The sequence below is a fragment of the Coturnix japonica genome, chromosome 4 (genome assembly GCF_001577835.2).
Source record: "Coturnix japonica isolate 7356 chromosome 4, Coturnix japonica 2.1, whole genome shotgun sequence".
NCBI lineage: Eukaryota > Metazoa > Chordata > Aves > Galliformes > Phasianidae > Coturnix > Coturnix japonica.
In genome coordinates, this window is record NC_029519.1 from 13,380,394 (window position 1) to 13,392,224 (window position 11,831).

Below are 11,831 nucleotides of genomic sequence, written 5' to 3' on the forward strand. Positions count from 1 at the left end.
AGTTTTAACATTCAAGCTACTAACCCCAAATCAGAGAAGAGTCAAATGTTATCACATCCCACTAGGAATACACTAAAGGCAGATCGCTTTAACTCACCTTCCAGCACACCAAATTTATTTATAGAGTTTTGAAGATCATTTCGAGTACAAAAGACCTGGAAATACAATGAGAGACAAATAGGTCCTTTAGGAGAAGAACAAAACAGAGCTGCAGAGATGTAATTCATCCTCCTTTCCATTTAGCAATGCTGCTGGTGATGGTGAAGGCTGAGCAATTTGCTGAGTGTGAACAACAGGGGCCTGGAAAGGATGGGCTGTAGGTTGCAATTCTCCTGGCTGGAGATTTCCATGCAGAAAATGCCTGGTAAAATCCTATTCACTCTGAAAACAGATAAATTATAGTAATTGTTCTTCAGAGTCTGAGATAAATGCAACCTCTGGTAAGGGTACAGGATTTGAGTGGGCTCAAAGCAGAGCTTGAACTCCACAGGGGACAAGAAAGCCTGTGGCACTCACTCTCTATGCATAAGGTTGAACATAACACTGGCTGTGCACAAAAAAAGTCTCCAAACATGGCAGCAACCAAACTCTTCACATTAATAAATAAATGACCCCGGTGGTCGTGTGCTGACACTGAACCTTGTCCATGCACATGGCTCAAGGTCTAAGGCACCAGGGATTGGCTTTTGGCTGAAAATTAGTAAATCTTCTTATTAAACCAGCGATGCAAATCCATCATGTAAAGAAATATTCCTAGCCATTCCAATTCCAGCCCTCCTTTCAAGAAGTGTTAACAAATAAAAAGAGAATTACAAAAGCCCTGCAATTCAGGAGCAAGGAAACGTGTACTTAGCATCACTGATTCTTGCTGTACCCTCTAATTTAGTTCTCCTCTTTAAGTTTTATGGTAAATGTGGGATTTTCTGGAATGCCTCAGATTTCCACTTTAGATCCAAAGGTCTCTTGGGCAGGGAGTACACTTACATGTTTTGTTGGTAGGAGGGCTGGAGATTTGTGGAGGTACAAAGCACCACAAAAAATAATCTCTATGGAGTTGCCTTCACCAGACTGGTTTAGGTTTTGGCTGTGGGCCTCTTCCTAATTCACAAGGCAATCAGATACTTCTTGTTGTGCTGGATCAATAATTTGTTTATAACAGCTCCCTTGGTGGCTATGCTGTGATCACAGCTGGGGGCACCATTGGAGGTGCCTTTGTGTGAGTGTGACCCAGCTCTTGTGCATCTTCACAATCCTGCATAGAAGTGAGATGTCCAAGGGTTCAAATGTGTACCCATGTGTGGTACACACACATGGGACACTTGTGTGAGGGCCTACACATGTTGTTGTGTCCCTGGGCCTTGGTCACCTGCCAGGCTGTCCCAAAAAGGGTAATGAATTTGAATGCACTAGATTTCCTGTTTCTAGCTTTGCAGAGGCGTGTTTTCTCAAAGCTTGTTCTTTTTGTCTCATTTTCCCTCCTCAGCTCACCTTTCCATAGAGAATTCTCAGCAAAGCCCCATCCCCCAGATGTCCTGGAGCAGCATCTCGGTTCAGAAGTGCATGAGCTGTCACACTTCTGCCAGAGTTGCCCTTGAAAGTTAGATCATGTAAGAAACAAAACCAAAACTCTCAGTGAACCTCCATAGGTATCAATTTAAAAATTGACTACTACTGCTAAAGTACTCTCACATACCATGAAATTCTGCTGTAATTTCCTTCTAAGCAGCCTGGGGTTAATGAGGCTGAAGAGAATGATAGGAAGGAAATTATATATTCTTTTTTTCTCATCATGTCCCAAATGTCACCTCTGACCTGTCTTTCTATTTCTGGCATGGACTAAACTGCCTCTATTTATTTAGCAGCCTACACACCATCACAGTAACATAGCAACAGTACTTTCAGTTGTGAATTTGAAAAAAGAACAGAAAAAAAAGAACATGTTGTTCATAAGAAAACTGCTAAGGCCTTACAGTCTAGTAATGCTACAATAAACGCTTCAATTTTCCCTTTTACAAGCCAGTACTATTAGGTTCCCAGCCTGCAAAGCCAGTGGAGAGATGCCTGAAGGAAGTGGACAGAGTCACCACTGAGATGGCTCCAAGCTGTATAAGTCCTACTTGCCCCTGACCTTCTTGTTTGCTTGTCCTAGTGATGTTTCAGCTCGAACAGTTCTCAGGCTCAGCAGAGAAGAAAGCAGGAGTTTGGGGAGGATAATGAAATAATGATGGAATGTATTTGGTGTTTTCCCTTCATTTTTCAAGAACAGTTTCCCATTATCTTATGATCTACAGCTCAGGGTGATATGACGATCAGGGTGATCTGTCCAGAAGGGACACTACAGAAGGCAATGAAGTGAAACAGGCGTAATGGTCCCATCTGCAGCCAATGTTTGGCAGTTCAAATCTCACTACAGGAAGAGTAAGTGAGCGGAAAGCTCTAAAGCACCCGTCATGTCAGAGGGGTACTGCCTGAGGACTCTTTGCAAATCCCATATCAGTGGGAGCAAGGTGCCAAAGTATCTCAGGAAAGCAATTCCCTCAGCAGTGCTACTTATTTTTAAGCCTAGGGCCTCAGTGAGAACTTAACCACTTTATTAAGATGGGTTCAAAATGCTGAACTTATTAAAAATAAAACTACTTAAGATTGCAAAGCTTCTACTATAAATATTAGTAAACAACACAGATGTAGTAGCTGGAGTGGTAGCAAGTGCTTCACGCAGCAGTGTGGGCCCTGTTATGCACGTGTGGCCTCGCTGCTCCTGTAAGCCCAGCTGGTACCTCTTCACGTAGTGTTTTCTGCAGAGCTCTGGCCAGCACACGACCACCCAAATGTGTGCCTTCCCACCTACAGGCACGTGCGCCCAGCCTGCCCAGCCCCTGCAGACCAGGATTTCACAAGGCATCAGCTCAGTGCTTCTGTGAGTTTTAGAGGCTTTATCACGCAGAGCATGAAATCTGCAAGTAACAAATGGACAACTGCTCTCAACTGCTGGTTTCTCCTTCTTGGCACCACCAGCTCCTGTCAGCCTGAACAAATGTCTTCACAACTGCAAGATCCTTGACCTTCCACAAACAGTTTGCAAGTCTGGTATGTGAAAACAGACTGTCCGCAAACTCTGCACTCTGCTGAGATTACAACAGTTGCACATTCAGAAAGGGCCCCATTATGACCATTATTCTGCTCAACAGAAATTCAAATGTAGAACCCACAGTCCCCGAGTCTTGGGATTAACAGGGCAAATAATATTTGCCATTAACAAGGCTCACAGAAACTATTGTCTTTTAAAACGTACTGTCAAAAATGAGTCAAAAGCTTTCAGGCGTCAATCCAAGTTCCATTTAAATTAACACCTTCATTTAAGTAATTTTAAACTCATACTGGTAATGACATTTTACTGTCTTTTCATCAAATGTTCCATAGGAACAGATACTGAGCAGCTGACACACACTGCTCCAGGCTCGGTGGAAAGCTGCGAGGTGGTTTTGACTGCAGGGCTCAGTGGGGTTTCTGGCATCAGCTACTTTAGAGGAAGGAGAACAGCAAAATCTCTAAGAACAGTTGTTTCATTCTGGCTATTAGAAAGCTCCTAATGAGTTCAGCTCAGAAAGGAAAGAGAATGTTTTGCTGCTGTGAAGGCTAGACACTGGTTTTGTTTTATTTTTTAACAAATATCAAGTATTAGGTTGTGCAGCAGGTTTTAAAACTGAACTTTGCATGGCTTTTAGGGCTTTTTTCCCTATGTAACACATACAAGAACAGAAAATAAGAAAAGCTTGAAATCTAGCATTTTATTCAACAATTAGGTGAGAAAGAGGAAAATCTATTAACTGCTTGTAATGTTTTGACATGCAAATTCCATTTCAAACATGGCATTCTTTCCTTGTCTTATCTCACTGTTAATTCATTTCCAACTCAAATGAAAAGGACAAGCAAACAAACAAAGAGATTGTTTCTCTACAAAGTGATGCTATAGGAGTAAATCTACCCTTCTGCCTGAAAACATCACATTGGCATGATGCACATTCATAGCATTTTGACACATCGTTGATAAAAGTAATGTGTTTATTTACATTACAGTTTTCACGCTACAACAAGCAGTTCACCCAAGTGCTACTTTCAATGCTTTTTTCCCCCAATATACCTTCAGTTGTATCACAAGTTTAATTACCACTCAAGTTAACATTTCCTTCTCAATTTCAAACATGTTTTTTTAAGTCTTTGCTTTTGAATGCAAAGAACTGATAAGTCGTGGGTCTCTGTTTTGAATAGAAACCAATAGCTGGACATTCCTGTGCACTGAAAACATGTAGGCAAAGATTAAACTGGGGCTTCAGAGCTATTACAGCCCCACCCGAATAAATAGTCTGAGGGAAGTTATTCTGCTTAACATTCTGATACTCAGGTTGCCAAGAACAGCAGTGTTTTTTAGAAATTACTTTTTCTTAGAAGTCAGCCTATCTCATTAAACATTATATTTGAGCTACCAAAATACAGTTAAGATGGAAGAAAATGGTCTAGAATAAACATGGTGCTTAACCTACCAAAGCATGGTCAAATGGCGGAATGTGGTCCGATTTGCACTGAGCTCATCATGAACATTTAAGGACGGAAGCTCCTCTCTAAAATACATTTGCTGCTGATGTTTTACCTGCGAGCTCTGTCTGCAGTGTTTCACAAAGAAGGGTATGTAAGTCTCGCAACACAGCAGCTTCTATACTCAAGTCCTCATCTGGCATACAACTCTCTCAAAACTGCAAGCTGGAGATGTGGATTCCAGCAGGGTATGAAAAGTGGCCATCGCTCTCTGTTTGGAGAGGGCAGAGCACAAGAGGCTTGGTAGGAACCTCTGCAAATGAACAGACTGATGGACAGAAGTAACACCCTATTTTATTTTTTAACATCCAAAGCAGCAGCAGAAGTATCTGAGTTCCCACAGCACTTGGGGATTTCTTTTAGACAGACATGGCAGTGTTGCCAGACAACACTAGAGCAGAGAGCAGCCCAACATCCCACCTGCCCCTTGCTGTGCTGACTGATTCTTGTTCCTATTACTTGAGCAAACTCTTCTATAGTTCTACTTTACTTTTTCTTCTTAGTGGCCAGTAACTTCCCATTTGCTCTCCTGATAAACATCAGACCTTCAGTTAAAAATGAGGAAGTCATCTAAATTCTCTTATCTCGTACAACCGTAGCGATGGGCACAATGGTCAAGTCTTGGCCAATCTCCCAGCAGGGGCAGTGTCATGGTTTTCTCCCCTTTGTTTCATTTTGGACTCTTGTTCTAGAGATGCTGAGAAGGAATTTTGCTTTTCAATAGTGTCTAAAGAATCCAGTTCATCGTGTAAAGCGAGAGACTTGGGTTGGTTTGGGTTTTTTTTGAGCAAGTAAGTGGTCTTCCATCATCAGTTTGTACAGTACTGGATGTTAAAAACAGTTCTTCAGCTGGGGTACAGCTGTGCAGCACTGGCTTAATGGAGCCACACAGACTCACACCAAGCAAGTGTCTGTCCTCAGCCTTCCCTTCTGCAGCCCACCTAAGGAGCACACTGAGCAGCAGGCAGGTCTGCTGACTGCCACTGCTGCTCCTGGGCATGAGGAGCTACAGCACTACAGCTCAAGGATGGGTTCAGATTATCTGCCTGTTAAAAATCTAATCTCCATCTCCTTACCAGCACATGAAAAATAAACCTTCTCCATGGCATTTATCTCCTGCTTCATTAAGCATCCTCTGTGACCTTGCCAGGCTTTTATTTCCCTCGCTGTGACATTCTGCACTGGCTGTAAAATGCCCTTGTTTTCCACACCATGAAGCAGTTTTCTCCCTATTTCGCTAAGCAGAAAACAACTGTTACAATTCAGTGATCAGATACATCTCAACTTGAAAAGCGACGTAAAGCACGATTTTGAAGGCTGATGTTACAGAACACAGCTACAACACTGTCCTCAGAGTTGCAATTCTTATTTTTAACAAACAAACACACACTTTTCCCCCTTGAGGCTCTTTCTGCACTAACCCAACCCCCTGGTTGGAAGCATTTAGCTCTAACACAAGGCACTGAGCAACCACTGGACTTGCAGCAGGTTCTTCCATGACCATCTAATTTCCTGCGCAGTCTGGTACTCGCCATCTACTAATGCCCGTAACAGACATCTCCAATGGGGCCAAGTTTTCCTTCTGCAGGTCTGAGTCTGCTTGAAAGTGCATTTTCAGCCTCGATCAGGACAGACTTCACCTCACCATGCCACTTCCCAGTTTTGCACAGCGCCTTCTTCCTCTGTTGCCCGCCCCACACCCAGCTCCCCTATGCCCCCTGTGCCCCCAGCGCACGTGGCCCCAGAGGGCAAAAGACCCTAAAACAAAGTGGGGAAATGAGAGCAGCACAGCTTTCAGGTCACACATGGGGGACAAAGAACGGCAACAAACACCCACAGTTCTCCCAGGAGAGTCCTCTGCCTCTCCAGCCAGGCTGCTACGGCAGATTCACATTTCGAGTGTCAGGCAGAGGAGCAGAACTGTGTGTATTAGAAGTATTATTTCAGAGTATTTGCCTGCTGGAGTGAGGCTCCCTGTGCTTTCTAATGAATTCTGGGCGTTTAGCACTAAGTGCTCTGTTTTTACAGAAAGTTACATGCGGGTAATTAATCTCATGTTCGTTTCCTGCACATGTAAGGGAGCAGCCTTTGTTAGGGAATGATAAGACACTTCTAAGAATAGTACTACTGAGAGCATCAGCTTTGCAAGACTTTAGAGGAAAAATACACACTCCTAACACCTGCTTTTTGTTTCTCAAAGTTTGGAAAATAACTGCTAACCTAGAGCCAAATCCTGCCCTTGTTTATGCAGAGAAAACCTGACTGGACTCACTAGAGAACAATTAAAAAGGAGGGCACGCTCTGGTCTTTAGGGTCCCATTTTGCAAAGGCACACTGCCCTGGTTTTATAAACATTAAACATTCCCACTGGCTTTCAGGGGGACTATCTGCAGGTCCCAGTTCCCAGATTCATCATTTTGCCCAGATCCCAATGAATGTCATGGGACTTTCTTAGTGATGAGCAAATCCTGAGGAGTAAGGAGGGATCTGTGCTCAGGCAGAGCTTGGGCCTGATGCTGAACTCAGGGCTGGGAGGTGACACAGCAGGACCCTGCAGGAGGTGGGCAGCCCCTGGGCTCCCAGCCAGCTCTGCTGTGGGCAGTGCCAGTGGGACATGAGGGCTGCTGCCATGCCAGGGATGTGTGACTGCTCTTTGGAGCCAGCACCAAGCTGATGCTTGATGCCTCCTGAAGCCCATTGAAGCGGGCTTTGTTTTCCAGCTCCATTGCTTTCAAGCAGGCAGCGTGGTTTGGCTGTGCTGCCTTCCAGCACTGAGTGAGATGCTCAAGCTGCCACGCTGGTGGAACTGTGAGAAGTGAACACAGCAGCTTGTAGCACGTGAGAGACGTTTTCCATTTGGTTTGCAGCATCTCCTGTGTCACCAGTCATATGAGAGGGGACACCAGCCTTAGCTGTGCTTACAGCAGATTTTTTTCCTTCTCTTATTGTGGACAAAGGAGTAGTTCATCCTCCTAATCAGAAAACAAAGCCTAATCTGCAGAGATCCAGCTAATCTGGTCATTCCTGCTGGAAGAATAGCACAGAGCCATTGCACCAAGTTATGCCGTGCAAAAGATGGGAGTGGGCTGCAGCCGGTGCTGCTCTACTCTGAGCTCCTGTTGTGGCCGTCCCCCTGACTGCATAATGGGGGCTTTCAAACCCCAGCTTTTATCACTTTCTGTTTTCTGTACTTTGCCCTTTTATGAATATTGAGTCATCAAAAATAGCTTCAGTGACAGAGTTACTAATGGTACCAGCTGGGTGAATCAGTGGCTCCTGCAGTGTCTGGTGCCTGCTGCACAGGGCTATTAGCACCCCCGGGACAACACACGACGAGAATTACACGTCCAGATTTTATCTGCAGCTCCCTTGAGACACATCGCCGTGGTTATTTTAGAACTGGAAAACGTCAGTGGAACAAAGCAAATATTCGGCCATTTCAATGCTGTATTACCATCAAAGAGAAGAAACTCCAGCTTAGAGTAAGTTAAAAGTAAATCCCAACCTCAGCAAATTCGCCTTTCTCCTGGTTTTAGCCGAATGGAACAAATACACCGCTAAACGATCTCCGCCACGTTCTTCACGAGGCACTTATTCCTCGCACGATGCGAAAAAGCTCGCATCAGCAGTCCGGCCAAAAAAACGCTGATAAACACAAGCGAATACGACGTATGACGTGAGCTGCGCTCGGGAGCGGGGGCAGGCGGGCGGCAGCGCGGTGCCCGGGGCAGGGCAGGCCGGGAGGGCACACAAAGCGGCGTGAGCAGCAGCGCAGCACCTGCACGGCCAGCATCAGGGCGCAGGACGGCGCCCGGCAGGCTTACGGTTTTACTGCTGTCCCGAGTGATTTTATTCTGTTTTTTTTGTTAAGGATATTACCCTCATGCCTTCCTTGCAGCTCTGCAGCGATGCAGTTTCCTATGTTTGCAACGCACACGCGTTTTTTGTTTTCTTTCAGAGAAACAGATGCAGCGCGGAGCGGGAGCGGTTCTCTCGGAGCAGCGGCAGCCCCCGTACCCAGGGGCAGCAGGGGCTGGGCAGCACGGCCCCTTGCCCTCCCCGCTCCCCTGCACAGCCGCCCCGGCAGCACCGCTAAGTGACCGCCCCTGGCGCACTGAGCTGCTACATTAAAGTATCCCGACCGCGGCCGTTAGCGAGCGTTACAGGCATCTTAACAAAGCTGAGCCTCCGAATGGAATGTGCTGCCTTTTTCCCCCCCCACCTTTTTTTCTTTCTTTTTTTTTTTTTCTTTTTTTTTTTTCCCAGGGAGGCTCATGCTCTTCCATGGGGAAAATGCGTCCGAAATTCTGTTACGAGGCTGTTGGCTACGGTAACGTTAACTGAAAGCGAGCTGCGGTTTTTAACCTAGAGCACATTGCATAACAACAGCTGGGCTGCGCCCGAGGAACCGCCAAGGAGCGCGGACGGGGCACCGCAGCCCGCGGGCGCACGGACGGACATCGGCTCCGGTCCGCTCGGGCCGGGACGCGCCGGGAACGGCAGCCCCGCGGGCAGGGACGGGCTCCGCTCTCACTTACATATCGCTTCAGCTTCCTCTCGGGAGGTGACTTGATGAGCCAGCCGGTGCAAACGACGTCCCCGGAGCTCATCTTCCCCCCGCTCCGAGCGCGGGTCCGCGAGTGCGCGGCCGCGCCTCGTTCCCCGGCGATCGGCGAGCTTCCTCCGGCCCCGCTCCCACAGCGCTCCGGCCCGGGGAGGAAGTCATGACATTGATCACTGACACGGCCGGCCCTCCTCCCTCCGCCGCGAACACAATGCAGCACACCGAACACGTGATGGGGACGACGGGGACCGACGGCCGGGCGGGGTCCCGCCGGTGGCCCCGCCCGAAAGATGCGGCGCCTCGGGCGGTGAGAGCGGGGGGCCGATACCCGGCGATGGGGCCGGTACCCGGGCATGGTGACGGTACCCGGGCATGGAGCCGGTACCCGGGGGTGCCGCCGGGATCGAGGCTCCCACCCTCCCGAGCGCCTGCCCGCAGCAAGACGTGCCTCGCTGCTTCTTTGCTCGGCTGAGGGCTTATTGGTTTGTCTTTTTTCCCTCCTCCCTAGAAACTTCCTAGAATAAATGAATAAGCCGAGAAGCCCGCATCGATAACCGTGGGCACTGTTAGAGAGCAGGATTGAAGTGCTGAGGTCCGCACCAATCTGCTCTGATACGTGCCAATGGCAAAGACCAGCAAAGGGGGATCAGTCTGACCCCAAACACAGGCGCAGTTCACCTCAGCCGGTACCTAAGAGGAGTTCTCTTCTTTCACTTAAAGTTTTCTCCGCTTCCCCTCCTTAGGCTCCTGATGTTTCACAGAAAAACAACCCCTGACTACTGGTAAGCCAGAAGAGAACAAATTGCCTGATTGCATTTTGTGGAAAGCAGGAAGGAGAGCAATACTTTACATGATGTAATATAGAGAGGACAAGGAGGAATGGCTTTAAACTAAGAGAGGGGACATTTAGGTCAGATGTGAGGAAGAAAGTCTTTACTCAGACGGTGGTGAGGCCCTGGCACTGCTGAACAGCGCTGTCGTTGCCCCATCCCCAGAGGTGTGTAGGGCCACGGATGGGGCCCTGGGTAGCCTGAGCTGGGGGAGCAGCCAGCCCACGGCAGGGGTTGGATCTCAATGATCTTTGAGGTCCCTTCTGATCTCAGCCATCCTGTGATTCTATCATTCCCCCATGTCCCCACACGCACTTGACTGGAACACACAGGCATGCTATTTGAACCTGCTCATTTCCATATTGCAGAGCTAATGGTGCTGTAGTGAATGCTGAGAACAGTGTGAAGGCCCTCGCTGTGCTGCTGAGAGAGGAGCACTCAGGAGGGAGAAGAAGGGCAGAACTTATTTGGTTCACAAATGAGTGGGTATCGAAACAGGAAGAGATGCCAGAGTAATCCAAGCTGACATTCCCACAAGCAAATGTTTTTTCCACATCTGGACTAAAACACATCTTTTAAAAAGCTATCTAATCTGACCTTCAGTATGTCAAGCAATGGTGAGGGAAGAGATTTCCTTGTAGCCTGTTCCTGTTCTTCTACTGAGTATGTTACATTTTATTTGAAATCTAAATCCATCTAATTTTGACCTTCTGGTTATTCTCTCTTGCTCTGTGACTTCTGTTTTATTACAAAGTTCACCACAACAAGTACCAAGCATGTCTTCCTGTGCAGGGATCACATCACCCCTTACCTTCCCTTCTGCAGCCAGTGGCTGAGCTCCCATGCAGCTATTTATAAGGATTGTTTGCTAGTGTCTGGGTAATATTTATGTTTTCCCTCTCCAGCTATTTCTGTCTCCCTCTTGGCACACAGAGACCAGGACTGGCGCCCACCACTATTAGCCCCCTTTTCACTCATACATGTTTTTTCTCTCTAATAACTCATCTTCAGGTAACACAAATGTTGGCAATATGATGCTCCTGGGACACTGATTTAGAACATGTGCCCCTATCATACGACCTGTGATCTTTTCTCTCTCCTGCTTGTCTGCATTAGATGATAAAGTATTGTGCTTAGCTATTGAGCCCCTGTTGCTTGATGAAGTTGTCTGCACAGATGCGCAACTACAGGCAGCAAAGAAACCTGCTGCTGGGAGCAGTTCTGCCTCTGCATCTTTTTCTGGCGTCTTGGTTGTCTTTCCTTGTCTTCTTCTGTTCTGCTCTTGCGTGCCCTCAGCTGAGCATCCCTGGTAAAGTTCCTGTTCTCTTGCCCTAGTTTAATAATACAAATAACCTCACGGGGACATCTAGGAATTGTATGCAGAGTAAGAAATGGTATTTAACCACAGCTGTACTCTCTCTGACATCCAACAAATGTACACATTCAACTGGGATATACTTCCAAAGTGTTTAGCTAGCAACCTCACCCCACGCTGACCTACAAAGCCTTGCAGAGGTTGGGTGCAGCTGAGAGTCAGCTTCCCTTGGGGGAACAGCCCGTTCTCTTACTCAGTGGTTGAACCCTGTTTACACACAGGGCTCCCACCTCACTTACTCAGCAAAATGCTGGTACGCCTCTGCAGCATTCCCACAGCCAGCAGAATGTCCCATGCCACTAAAAAGCCATGACAGTGTATATATGTTCCAGCTGCTCCTGACAGCTCTCAACCTGCTCCCCCACAGACAGCGTATTTCACTCTGTCCATTCACGAGGACACATTGAGCCACATTGCAGGAAACACTCAACTTCCCTCCTCTCCTCTCCTCTCCTCTCCTCTCCTCTCC

At 47.2% G+C, this 11,831-nt stretch overlaps 1 protein-coding gene and 1 long non-coding RNA gene across 4 annotated transcripts in view; one reads left to right on the top strand and one right to left on the bottom strand.

The window, feature by feature from the left end:
- Window positions 1-9,553, bottom strand: part of GAB3 (GRB2 associated binding protein 3) — a 53,096-nt gene extending 43,543 nt beyond the window's left edge. For 2 of the 3 annotated variants that reach the window (XM_015860814.2, XM_015860813.2), the window contains exon 1: window positions 9,132-9,553. In XM_015860814.2, coding sequence (XP_015716300.1) covers window positions 9,132-9,512 — 381 coding nt within the window. In that variant the 5' untranslated portion in view covers window positions 9,513-9,553. The remainder of the gene's footprint in view (window positions 1-9,131) is intronic. The other variant, XM_015860815.1, reaches the window with a different exon arrangement.
- On the top strand, window positions 7,327-10,700 carry LOC116653337. Its single transcript, XR_004306931.1, has 2 exons — window positions 7,327-8,075; window positions 8,552-10,700. It is a non-coding gene; the product is annotated as an uncharacterized LOC116653337 (long non-coding RNA).
- The last annotated feature ends 1,131 nt before the right edge of the window (window positions 10,701-11,831 follow it).